This window comes from Molothrus ater, chromosome 13 (genome assembly GCF_012460135.2).
Source record: "Molothrus ater isolate BHLD 08-10-18 breed brown headed cowbird chromosome 13, BPBGC_Mater_1.1, whole genome shotgun sequence".
Lineage (NCBI taxonomy): Eukaryota > Metazoa > Chordata > Aves > Passeriformes > Icteridae > Molothrus > Molothrus ater.
Genome location: NC_050490.2, coordinates 4,448,962 through 4,462,207, shown reverse-complemented (window position 1 = coordinate 4,462,207; position 13,246 = coordinate 4,448,962). Strand labels below are relative to the sequence as shown.

Here is a 13,246-nt window from a genome sequence, read left to right as displayed (position 1 = left end):
ATGGTGGACATCCTCCTCCCGCGGCCGCTCCCGGGCGCCATGGGGGAGCCCTCCAAGAGTAAGTGCGCGCAGCTCAGCGAAACGCGGGGCCAGGGCGGGCGGGCGGGCGCGGGACCCTGCGGGTCGAGCTCCGCGCCGCCGCTGCCGTCGGGGGGACTGGCGGCCCGCGGGCGCGCTGACAGCGCCGGGAAGGGCCGCGGCCCCACGGCGGGCGCGGGCGGCTGCGGGCTCGGCCCGCGGCAACTCCGGTGCCGCTATTCCCGTTCGTGCCCAGCGCTTCCCGGCCCCGCTGTCCTTTCTGCTGTCCGCGCCGCTGAGCTCATTTCTTTCGACTGTTTCCATTTCTTTCTCTGCTGCCCTCTGCTCTTCCTTTATTTCTTTCTTTCTTTGGTCGTGTTACCGTTTTTCTTTCTTTATTTTTTTCGTGTTTGTTTGTCTTTTTTTTTAATTTCTCTTTTCGTTTTTAAAACCAATTATTTTCTTTCTGTTCTTGTTTAGTTTTATTTCTCTTTCTGTCTCTTTGATTCCATGTCTCTTACGGTTATAATTTGTCCATATTCCCATTTTAACCGTCTCTGGGTTTTCGATGCTTTTGTATCTCCTTCCGTCATTCTGTTTTAATTTCTTTTTCCTTCTTTCTTTCCTTTCTTCTTTATTTGTTTCTTTCCTTATTTCTTTCAAGTTTTCCTCAGCCGTTGTTTTATTGTTTTTGTATCTCTGCTTTTATTTTCCTTTTCCAAAATTCTACTTTTACGTCTCTGTCTTTCTGCATTTATTTGCCTTGCTCAAGCTTCTGTCTTTTTTTTCTTTCTTTCTTTCTTTTTTTTTTCCTTTTTCCTGACCGTATTAATTTGTCTCCTTTCATGTTTCCATCCTTTCTGTCCGTGTGTCTGTCTTTATTTCTCTTTCTTTCTATTTTGGAATAAAACCAAAACAAATCAGAATAAGAAAAAAGGATGAAGTGTAAAAAAGAAAAAGTGCTTTTCCCTAATTGCTGACCTCTGCTCTGGCACTGCTGGCTCTGACCGTACCCCGCTCGCTCCCGGCAGGGCGGCCGGGGCTGGCCCTGTGCGCGGGCTGCGGGGGCCGCATCCAGGACCCCTTCCTGCTGCGGGTGTCGCCGGACCTGGAGTGGCACGTCGCCTGCCTCAAGTGCGCCGAGTGCGGGCAGCCTCTCGATGAGACCTGCACATGCTTCCTGCGCGACGGCAAGGCCTACTGCAAACGGGATTACAGCAGGTGACCCCGAATGCGCCGGCGCTCGTTAGACAAAAAAATAACCTAGACCCGGAAAAGCACAAAAGCCCCTTAAACTCCCCGAATTTCCCCCAACGAAAGCCCGACTCTGGGCCGCTGCCCGCCCCCGCGGCACCGCCTGGAGCCGTCCCGACGGTGCGGCCGCGGGCCCTGACGGCGCGTCGCGTCCCCGCAGGCTCTTCGGCATCAAGTGCGCCCAGTGCCGGGCGGCGTTCAGCAGCAGCGACCTGGTGATGCGCGCCCGCGACCACGTCTACCACCTGGAGTGCTTCCGCTGCGCCGCCTGCGGCCGCCAGCTCCTGCCCGGCGACCAGTTCTGCCTGCGGGAGCGCGACCTGCTCTGCCGCGCCGACCACGGGCCGCCCCCCGACGGCGCCGCCGCCCGCGGACCGCGCAGCCCCGCGCTGCCGCCGGCCGCCGCCGCGCACCTCGCAGGTACCGGCTCCCCGGCGGGGCGGGCGGCGGGGCGGGGAGGGTATCGGGAGGGCTGCGGCGGGCGAGCGGGCGGCGGCGCTGACGGTGCGCGCCCTCCCCGCCCGTCGCAGAGCCGGTGCCCGGGCGGCCGCCCGCCCCGCGGCCGCCGGCGCACAAGGCGGCGGAGAAGACCACCCGCGTGCGGACGGTGCTGAACGAGAAGCAGCTGCACACGCTGCGGACCTGCTACGCCGCCAACCCGCGCCCCGACGCCCTGATGAAGGAGCAGCTCGTGGAAATGACGGGGCTCAGTCCCCGCGTCATCCGCGTCTGGTTCCAGAACAAGCGCTGCAAGGACAAGAAAAAGTCCATTCTCATGAAGCAGCTCCAGCAGCAGCAGCACAGCGACAAGACGGTGAGCGCCCGCCCTCCCCGGCGGGGAGGGAGATGTGGGTGGGGGGCTCGGGCGGCAGTCGCGCTGAATCCCCGTGTGCCCGCAGAGCCTGCAGGGCCTCACCGGGACTCCGCTCGTGGCCGGCAGCCCCATCCGCCACGAGAGCGCCGTGCAGGGCACCGCCGTGGAGGTCCAGACCTACCAGCCGCCCTGGAAGGCGCTCAGCGAGTTCGCCCTGCAGAGCGACCTGGAGCAGCCCGCCGCCTTCCAGCAGCTGGTGAGCCGCGCCGGGCCGTCCGTCGGGCCGCAGGGGACGGGCAGATGCCGGCCCGCCGGGCCCGGGTGCTGAGGGAGGGGGACGGGGCAGGGGGCGACCGCGCCAGGCCCTCACCGCCGCTGCTCCCCCAGGTCTCCTTCTCCGAGTCCGGCTCCTTGGGCACCTCCTCCGGCAGCGACGTGACCTCGCTGTCCTCCCAGCTCCCCGACACCCCCAACAGCATGGTACCCAGCCCGGCCGAGACGTGAAGCGGCCGGTCCGCCCCGCCGCGGGACCTCCGCATGCCTGCGCTCCCTGCATGAGACACCCGGCCCCGGGCCGCTCCCAGAGCGCCGGACAAACGCCTTTGTTTTTTAATTATTCTTATTTAAAAACAAACAAAAAATATGTTACTGTCGGCCAAAAAAGCACCGGGATCCTCGCTGCCTTCACCAGACCGGAGAGAGAGCCCCCGCCCTGGTTTTTTCGTGGTTTTGGTTTGGTTTTTTCCTGCCCTGCGGATTTCGGTGTTTCTTTTCCCCAAAGAAACTCGGATTTCCCCGCCGAAGCCCGGCACAGTGACAGGCTTCCTCGCCCGCTGTTTGAGCTGGGGACGGTTTTTCTTTCCTTTTTGAAAGGGAAAAATAAATAGTAAAACCAAAATCTACAAAATGGGGAGAGACTCCTCCGGCGTGCGGCCGCGGAGCTGGCCTGGACCTTCCTCCGCGGAGCCGCGCCATCCAGCCTCATCTCACACCGATGCCTCACTCGGGCCACGCTGCCCGACCCCCCACGATCGCTGGAAAAAAGGGACACGGAAACGAGACTTTTTAACGGGAAAACCAGTACTAATAATGTTAAGTTATCAATGGACGAAGGACGGATTGTTTGCGCCTTTAACGATCAAAAGTAAGTTATTGTTATTTATTGTCAGAGTCAGCGGTTGAATAGTGGGATTAAATATTTTGGACTTAATAAAAAAAAGAAAAAAGAAAACAAAAATGGTTTTAAACGAAAAAACCAAAAACGAACTAAAAAACGTCGCGAAAGGGAGGCGAAGGGGCACACCAGGCGCGGAGCGGTGCGGCCATACGGATCGGGAGCGGAACAGAGAGGGTCGGGACGGGCACAGCGCCGGCTTCTCCCGCACGGCCTCACCGCACCGCGCTAATCGGCTTTCAGAACCGGGGCCGCTTATTTATAGCCGGGGAGGCGGAGCGCAGGTTTCCCTTTCGGAGTAGCCCCCAGGCTCGCCCGGCCGTGTCCGCACCTGCCGCGGTGCGGGGCCGCCTCGCCTCCTCCCGGGGGTGGCGGGGCTGGGCGGCGGCGCTCCCCCGGGGCGGTGAGGCGAGCCCTACCTTCCCGCGCCTCCATCCCCCCGTCCAGACCCAGGCGGCGACTCCTTATCTGCCTCTGGCATCACCTGGGAGCGCGGCAGGGCCGCTCCAGCTCCCGCGCCCTCCCCCTTACCCGCGCGGGACTGCTCAGGGCCAGCTCCCCGTGGGACCGCAGGCCCGGCCAAGCTCAAGCCACGGGGAGCCGCTCCCTTATCCCATCCCTGGGCAGCGGGGCGAGAGCCGGGCCCTACCGGAGCCCTCCGGGTTGCAGGGGATGGGCAGCGCAGCGCCGCGGCCGCTCCACTACCCCGACAGACTGCGGAGAGGGGTGCAGGGACCGGGCTCCCAGGGCGAGCTGCCGTCGGGGGGCACGGAGCGGCGCGGGCTGCGGGGCCGCCTCAGCCCGGGGCTGCCCTGCACCGCCGGGACGAGCAATCTCCCGGCTAGGGACAGGTGGGGATGGGCATCCTGCCGCCCTCCCAGCCTCGCCGCGAGGCCCCCGCCGTTACCTGGCTCCGTCCGGGTCGGGCTGGAGCTCGGCGCGTTCTCCCGGGGCCGGGCTGGAGCTCGGCGCGTGGCTCGCCTCAGGCCCGCGCCGGGCCGGGCCGGGCAGCTATGGGCGGCGCTGGGGCCGCCGAGAAGGGACCGTTCCGCTGCCGGTGGCGATCACGGTGCTGGTCCTCGCTCCGGCACCGGTCGCGGTCCCCGTCCTGCCCGGGTCGTGCTCCCGGTGCCCGCGGGCCGGGATCGGCGGCGGCCCCGGCGCAGCGCAGCCGGGGCGCCGGGAGCCCCCTCAGCGCCTCCGCGCGCCCCCTCAGCGCCGCCGCGCGCGGGAGCGGCCCCGGGCGGAGCCGGCGCGCGGAGCCCCCGCCGCGCACGGAGCCCAGAGGGCTCCGCGGGCCCCGCTCGAGTCCAAGCGAGACGTTAAAAATGCATGAGCTCTAAAATATCTGTCCTAGGTGACGTGTCCTCAATCACCCAAAAAAATATAAGCAAACTTTCCCCGGGGCCAGATCTGACGAATTACTTTGATTTGATTCCGATTGACTCTTGATTACCGAGAAAAACATCTTATGAGTGTTTTTTTCTCTCTTTCTGAACCGTGTTGCTTATGGTAACTCAAACATACTGATGATTTTAACACAGGAATCACACAAGACAGAATAAGTTATTTTATTACAAGATATATAGAACATATTTTCTCTGTTTGCAACCTTATTTCAGCAGTTCTGCAGTGCAAGTCCCACCACAGGGCAGAAAACACCAAAAATCATGACATTGGATACAAGAACGAAATAAACTCAAATTATCAAAATTACAAAACAGAACTTGGAAGTATCTACAGTACTTATATAAATAGTGCAAATTATATATCTATAGGATAAGTATTTAGAGTATCAAAACCATTTTGGAACAGCATTTTAAAGAAGGTAGTCAGCAGGAACTGGTCAGTGTGACGATGTTAGGGATTTAAAAGCTAAATACAACTCTTATTTTTTCAAGAAGAACTGTCGAGCTTCTTCCCAGGACTGCCGGGGGAATCTGTTGGAGAGCTCAAGATAATCTTGAGAACTGAAAAATTTTTCTGTTGAAGAAAGAACATAAAATTACCAAGTTATTCCCTCTTAAGATAAGATGGCAGTAAAACAAGAATAATGAATGTGCAGCCAATTTAAGTGATTTACTCCCCTCCCCCTATCCAAATCTCCTCAGACCATGGGGTGACACTTCTGTGGAGCTCATGGCATCTATGCTTGCCTTTAAGAATGGGAGCAGAGGCTCTGATGAGCAAAGGCTTCCATTTGTTAGCTGCTCAGGCTCTCTGCCCTGTGCAGAGGAACATTTTACATCTTTGCCCACTTCATGTTCTTGGGCACACCACTCAGCCTCCTTACACTCTGGGCAGCCTCATTTTCTACTCAGCAGTTTCTTTTTTTTACAAAGGGCTGCAGAAGAGTTGTGTTCCTGACTGCCCAGAGCTCAGGGCACAAATGCAGCTTTCACTCCTGAGAGTGTGCAGTGACGTGGACAGGACTGCACTGTGCCAGGTTTGAGGGTCTGACCCTCCACGCAGCACCCAACTGTGAAGTTTGTGCTTTCAGGTTTTATTCCCATCAGTGTTACTATTCCCATTTTTTGGGGGGACACCATCCTTCACGTTCAAGTGATAGAAGAGATAAAAATAATCCTGCCTACACTATTACTAAGTTAACCTTTTTGCAACTGGGGAATGTTTAGAAATCACACTCACACGTTACCACATTTTTGTTTAAAAGTTCCTCCAGTTTGAATAGTGAAAATAAAAAGCAAGTTTTCTACTTGGATTTTAGATGTTTCTTGAAAAGAATCTCATGGAAATACAATCCTGGAAAGTTGGTGCTGCAGACACTGCACGAGTCTGCTTCAGACTGAGATGGCTGATGTTGACAGTAACAATGTCCATAAAGTTACTTTCACTTTATAATTTATTTTTAAACAAAAACTTGATGCTTTAGACCTAGAACCACTCATCTCCTAGCAAATGCTGAGGAAATGGTGGTGGATTTCTACTTATGGGGAGGGAGAAATGACTGTCTGAGCGTCACATTTTATGCACAATTCTCAAGACCAGATGCCCATCGACACTTGAATTTCAGATGTGTTTAGCAAGTAACAGCCATCTCAGCCGAGAATCTTTCAAATGTTTAGCCTAGAAAGGTTGACTGCATTTAAAATAATATCTATAACTGAGGAGGGAAAAAAAAACCCCGACTCTTCTGCAAACTGACAGACTTTAAAGGACAATTACAGACAGTATTTTAGAGATTTTTGGCTCCCTGAGTGTATTGGCATGGCTGTGTAGCTTCTGCAACCTAAAACTCTTGAAGGCAGCCTTTGTGTCAGCTAATTAAATATGTACAGGTACAGTATCACATTTTAAGACACGACACCACATAGCATTGAATAAAGATTAACAGCCTGAATCCCCGACAGAGGAGCAGCAGGCTGGAACACACGGATGTGCAGGTCAGGATGTGAGGCAGAGAGCCCACCCCAAACTGTACATTTACTGTATTCCTCCTCAGCCACGCCGATTCAAGGAACTTAAATCACAGCAACTCCACATTTTGCTACCCAGTTGTTACTCTGTTACACTGCAGGGAACGTACCCCTCTGCTGAGATAACTGATTTTCCATTTGGCCTGAGCTCTGTGCAAAATCCTATGGGGGAAAACAAACAAAAAAAGACATCAGGTTTTCAGATCTTATATCTGAGGAATTAAAACAACATTTAGAAGTCTTCACAGTCATTCAAAAATACTAATACTTCATGTAATCTGTAAATGAACAAACTCTGGCTTGTTTTCTACATATCATAACACAGTACTGCCAGCACTTAAATTCTGTAATTTACAGTGGATTTTTACACATTTATTTATATCTGTTTTCAAAAAATATATTTTTAGTGAATGTCTTCTTAGGAAATAGTTATTACTGTGATTTTTATTTAGCCATTTAACCATAGCAATGTTTCTGTAAAACAAATGGTGTTTCAGACTTTTGCTCCCGACTCCAAATACACTCTTACAAAATTCATGACTGATCCCAATTTCAATGGCCGTGCTTCCCAGCAACCTGGGAGCCTGAGGCGCTATCTCCTGGGAGAAGGTGGAGGTGCTGCCCAGTGCTGCTGGCCCTGGCAGCCAGCTGTGCCCCAGCTGTGCCCCAGCTGTGCCCCAGCGCAGGGCACCACACGATCTCACTGCTGTGGGGTGTTGGGGTGCAGCATCCTCGGAGCCAGCACGGACACAGACCTGGCCTGGAACCAGCCAGCTCCCCACTACAGATCCTGTCCTTTGCTGGAGTCTCCACCCAGCAGAATACTGAAGAAGGGACTACCCGAGATAAGATACAGCACAGCAAATTGTGGATACTCCTGAATGTTTCTACTTATTCCTGCACATCTCCAAACAGAAGTAACAAAAATAAACAGGCTGATGCAAACTTCAGTTGATGGAAATAAATCTATCGGTAGGGTAAGTGCTGTAAAATGCAGAAATGCTCTTCCTTTGATTTTGGCTGCACATTTAACACACTGTATTTAAGTGTTATATTCGTACACACCACCAAACTTTTATGCAAACAGGACTTCTTTTGGCGTTCCCTGGCAAAGGAAGAATCTCATTTTCTAGTCACAGGCCAACATTTTCCAGTCTTTCCCAAACCTTTGACTGAAGCAAATGAGAGATTTGCTTGACAAACAGCAGCGAGTTGAAATAGAAGTGGAGCAGCGAGTCCCTTCTGCGTGCACGGGATCTCCGCATTCCTTGGATCCTGCCAGCACCGCGCTCCGTGTGTGCGTGTGGGCAAAATACTGAAGGACCACCGAAGCCAGCAGTGACAGCACACTTCACAGCACACACAGCTCTTCCATATTTTCATAGAACACCTTTTTTTAAAAGCCTACAGGCATAGTACATGAACTTGCCATCTAGGATATAACTAACTGGAAATTGTATTAGTAACGTTGACCCTTATAAATATACTTACACTTTACCGTAGCTACTGGGGATTTTAGTGCCATTCCATCTCTTACAGAACAGAAATCAACGTAAACAACCTGAATTATTCATATAGGGAACATTCTCCTCCACTCTCCTGTTTTTTTAGCTGAAAAAAACTCAAACTAAACTTGCTGCAATAACTAATAATGCACAAATTATATTTTTCAGTTTCACTATAAGAAAGGCAAAGAAGATGAATTATAGCTGTGTATTTAACCAGAAGTTCATTACTATACGGCAAATGTTTTTAATACAAAGTTCCAAACTTCTTTTTAAAAATTGCTGTGCAATTATTTTAGAATTAAAAGGATAAAAAGTAGCTGCACTCATAAATTTGATGTTATGCAAAGACTTTTAGTAAATATTTAGTTCTTGTACTTTCTCTTTGAAATGTATGTAGTGTATTATTGGACTAGCTGTAAAGCATTAGAAAAAGGACTTTGATTAACATTTCTTTATCAACAGCAGTAACTTTCAGGTGACTGATACAGGGTTACAGACTCCCAAAAGAGTATTATTTTTAACAGTACTGTGTTTATGAAAACTACATTTATTCACTGGAAACAGCAAATAAAATGCTTGAAAACCATGAGGCAGGCAAAAAATCTGATGGATAAAACAATATATAAATTTAGACAAAGGGAAGAAAAATAACGCAAATCTTTATTCAAAACAGTATTTGTAATGACTTCGGTGGCTTACTGTCAAAAATAAAGCTTGCAAGATTAGACTGGTAACATATGTTTTGTGTATTTTCTGCATAAAATGCATACACTAACCCAGCTCCCTGTAAATCTATGGTACACAGTATACAACTGTACATTTATATGTAAACACATTAATATACTGATTTCAGATATGCTATATGGGCAAGAATTTTTAAAAAAATAAATATTTTAAGATCTACATCACATCTTCCCAGTACATCCAGAAACTTGAATGCAAACTGGAATCTGCACAAACAGTGAGAACCTGAACTACTCAGTAACCTTTGAGTGTGATAAAATGCCTCAAGTACAGGCATCATGTGTGGTTTGAGAAGAGCTGCAGAGAGTCTGGAAGCACTTGAGTGCTGTTTGCTTGTCCTAGCGCAGTGAGGATCCCCACCCTGAGAGCAAAGGCGAGCACAGCCGTACCTGGATGAAGGTGGCCAGTAAAACACAGCTCATCTCCTGCTCCAGGATGATCTTGTTCTGAGGGTTATTGTAACATGCAGCTATGAGTGAAGGGAAGAGCACTTTGATTAAACGAGGATCACTGAAATACTGGAAAGGCAACTGGCAGAGCTTCTGCAGCACCGTGGGGTGACGGCCAGACTGTACAATGATCTGAAAATACAAACAGAACAAAATTCAACCACGTGATCTATCTGTTCCTCTCTTCCTCTTAACCACCAAGGGTGCTGAAGTCATGCTAAAAAAATGAGCACGGATGAGGAGTAAGTACTAAAAATAAAGCCCATAACATTTACTTCAAATAACTTCTGTTTCAGTGTGCAAGTACTATTTTTATTGTGGAGTAATATAAAAAATACAAAGCTCTGAAAGTTCGTTTTTTCTGTATCACCCAAAAAGACAACAAATAAGCAAGGGATTAATTTACAGATTACAGTAAAATAGATAATTTAATACCTTAATTCAAAAGACAAAGAATTACAGCTCAGGGACTGTTCTAAGGTAGAGCCATGAAAGACAAAATGCCGACCTCTGCCATTTGAATGCACTTAGCACAGGGGAAAGAAAAATCCAGGATTTTAAAAACCCTCCCGAAGCTTGACCATCCTTCCTGGGGCTGGCAATTCGAGAGGACTGTGTTTCAGGGGAGATGTCTGCCACGAATTCTCAGGCACCAAAAAGAAAAGGGGATTGTGAGCTGCCCAGTGAGGAGTTTCTGTAAGGAGAGACTCAGAGAGATCCTCCCATCTGTGCTCCTTATCTCGGTTTCTATCAGTGCCATTGGCTCTAAAAGGAGAATTGTTTAGATAAATGGGACTGTTGTCATGAAGAAGGCTAAGTTTACAACTGTATACATCTGAAGAAATAAGGCAATGCTATCACTGGTCTCCTACAAAGGAACCTTTCCATTTCACTTGATATTCTTATAAAATCTTTGCCATAAACTAAAAAATGCCCAAATCGGATCTGTTCCAAGTAACCTTGATTAGACAATTACAATATGAAAGAGCTGTTTGACCCAAAGTTGGCTTTTCAGCATAGGAGGAAGCTCCTATAAGGCTGGAACACTGTAAAACTGAGGGTCATGACTGTAAATTGTACTTGGAAAAACACAATTTTACAGGTACACACCCAGACAAGACTGCATTCAAATTAAAACCAGAAGGACAGAAAGAAGCAGTTGAGACTACAGGAACATAAATTACAGGGATTTACAAGTTTTCAAAGCACTTTTAACAATACCTTCAGAGCACACACTAAGTTGATAATGCAGTTCAATTTAAAAACAAGATGAACAAAATAATAGTTTGCATTTTTTTTTCAGTTCACCAGTCAAAAAAGACATTGAAAAACCTTTCAAAATACTGGTAGCAATGTCTTAATGTCCTTAAAGACAGGAGCAATTTTTAAAAGACAGCAAAAAAAGTGACAATTAAGCACACATTCAGACATTGTTTTGAGGAAAATATCACTGAAGCATTTGGATGATTCTAAACTCTCAGCTCCCACCCTGTAAGCAAGAGGTGCCCCCAAGTTTGGGAGTACTGTTGAAATTTTAAATTAACCAGAGTGGCTATTATACTGTTCTATTTTGCAGTGGTAAATTCTATAATCAGAAAAGTATTTAAAGTCAATCACAATTGCTACTAAAATAACTACAATTGGCATTTCTGATCCAGGACAGAACAAGAGAACTCTTGGTTTCTTTTTCATGGCCACCATACCTTTGATGAATAGGCAGAAGAAAATAAGTTTTTGGGACTTTTTATTTTTCATTTCACAGTTCACTTCCCTTACCTGTCCTAAAAATGCCATGGATAGTTAGTGAAGTCCTGCCACACTCACAGTGCAGATACCCAAATAGCTTCCACAGAATTACTATTTCATTATCTTTTTATTTTCAACAGCTTTACTACTATGATGCTATCAACATTAAAGATAGGAAGGGATATAGAGGGGTTGCTGGCTGTTTTAATCTGGTATTTATCACATGTGGAATCAATTTAATGATTTCAGCTCATTGTACTAATGCAGCTACTAAACCTGATACACTATATTATGTACTCCGAAAAAAAACCATGAGTCACCCCTTACTGGAAAAGAAGCCAATCAAATAAACCTGCAGCAGAGCACATATTCCTTGCTTCACTGTCAGTGGGTGGAGAAAGAGAAGGCCAGCACTTGACTTAGCAGATGAACATCAAAGAAAGCAAATGAAAAACTTACACTTCTCTTGCTTGATTTTTTTTTTTTTTTGAATGGTCACTTGGCTTAATAATCCCAGGGACTTTTGCAGGCCTGGAATATGGAATGCTCATCTTACAAACTGCTCTCATACAAGAGATACAAGCTCCTTGCTGAAATGCAGCTTGCCTCTCCTCCTGCCACAGACTGGGATCCAGATGCATTTACCTAGAATTAGCTTTTCTTGTTGCTCTCTCTCTAGCCTGCAAATCAGATATGCCTGTCAAATGTAACAAGATCCTAATTAAATCACTGCACTTCTGTACAGCCAAGCATTTAAGCACCTGCTTAACTTCAGCTATGTGCCTATGTTCCATTAATATTTCCTTGTGGTTTTCTTTTTCTGAACTGAGGCCTATCAAATTAGTCCAAGCTACTGCAATTATTGTTTTTAAATCAGAGCAGGAAACTCACATTGATGTTTTCTGTATTTCTTTTTAAAACCTTGCTTATTCTCAAAATTTACACATATTCATACAACTTTATTGGTTTTGCCTGTGCTTAGCTGGAATTAATTCCAGCTTAGTTTATCTTATTTATGGCCCAACATGTACTAAATGCTGGAACAATCCTGTGAAGACCCAAACAACACACAGGTAGGAGACATAGCAAATAGGTTTCTGAAATGCTATTTCACTGAATGAAGGGAGTTTTCCTTTGTGCCACCAGTCAAACTCCAGGCCCTGGTCCATCCTGGAGGTGGAGCCCCTGTTACAGAGTGGGTGAGAATTCAGGTTCAGCACAGCAGAAAGCACTGGCCAACACTGCTCTCAGTGTAAAAGCCTGCTGAGGAGAGACTGGAGCAACTCAGATGCTCACTTTCAGGACTGCAGCCTTGCCTGGTTGGTGTCTGTCTGCACGTCCAGGTCCCCCACACCACGCAGGCTGCACCCACAGCCAACTGTCCAGCACCATGAGTGATGTGGTGACCTGTGGGAACTTTCCACTGAGCAACACCTTGCAGGGCTGCCTATCAGTTATCTTCTGTCACTCCCACCACTTTATAGCCCTCTGCAGGTCCTGCTAATTGACTTAATCTCCAATAGCCAGCGGGTCAGGCTCTCTCCCCTGCCCTAGCAGCAATCCCTGCTCCCGTGTGACTCTCTGGGAAATGCACTCTGCTCTCACCAGTGCAATCACCATCCCCATCCACTGCACTGGTATTTCTGAAGTTTATCACTTAGGAAAGCATGATTCATGATTTCTGAAGTCTCTAGATGGAATCCATGTTTTCCTTACATTTACTCAGGCCAATATTCACTGTGAAGTGTATTGCTTGGCCATTTGCTGCACTTCTCACTGTGAAAGTCTGAAGCAGTATAAAAGTCAGTCTTTCAAAACAGACTCCAATGACAAAAGCCAGCAATATGCCACACAGCACTTGAGCAATAAAATAGGACAATCAATCAAAAAAATTAAAAGCTCCATGTGGTATGAAACAGTAATAAAGTAGTGAGGGGAACTCATCATTCTCTGCAAGATAAGGCTTCCCCTGTCACTCAGGTAGGGTCTGGCTCCAGACCTGATGTGACTGCTGGAAGGATATTCCAGAAGGATATTCCATCCTGGGTACTCAGTCCTTCCCTGTATGACCCCAGGACAGCAGCCTGGCACTGCTGCCACTG

The 13,246-nt window shown here is 48.6% G+C and overlaps 2 protein-coding genes across 3 annotated transcripts in view; one reads left to right on the top strand and one right to left on the bottom strand.

Moving 5' to 3' along the window:
- On the top strand, positions 1–2,656 carry ISL2 (ISL LIM homeobox 2). The gene is made up of 6 exons (XM_036389847.2): positions 1–58; positions 1,050–1,239; positions 1,433–1,692; positions 1,803–2,086; positions 2,172–2,342; positions 2,474–2,656. The coding sequence occupies exons 1-6, from the start codon at positions 1–3 to the stop codon at positions 2,588–2,590; spliced, it is 1,080 nt and encodes a 359-aa protein (XP_036245740.1). The 3' UTR covers positions 2,591–2,656.
- Positions 2,657–4,807: 2,151 nt separating this feature from the next.
- The window catches only part of SCAPER (S-phase cyclin A associated protein in the ER), a 140,858-nt gene continuing 132,419 nt past the window's right edge, over positions 4,808–13,246 (bottom strand). For both annotated transcript variants that reach the window (XM_036389682.2, XM_036389684.2), the window contains exons 30-32: positions 9,339–9,530; positions 6,808–6,859; positions 4,808–5,243 (exon numbers count right to left, since the gene is read on the bottom strand). In XM_036389682.2, coding sequence (XP_036245575.1) covers positions 5,149–5,243; positions 6,808–6,859; positions 9,339–9,530 — 339 coding nt within the window. In that variant the 3' untranslated portion in view covers positions 4,808–5,148. The remainder of the gene's footprint in view (positions 5,244–6,807; positions 6,860–9,338; positions 9,531–13,246) is intronic.

Coding starts and splice junctions, on each gene's coding strand:
- ISL2 (XM_036389847.2), top strand. CDS start 1: ATGGTGGACATCCTCCTCCCGCGGCCGCTCCCGGGCGCCATGGGGGAG. Junction 1,240..1,432: donor TGCAAACGGGATTACAGCAG/GTGACCCCGAAT, acceptor GCGTCCCCGCAG/GCTCTTCGGCATCAAGTGCG. Junction 1,693..1,802: donor CGCCGCCGCGCACCTCGCAG/GTACCGGCTCCC, acceptor CGCCCGTCGCAG/AGCCGGTGCCCGGGCGGCCG.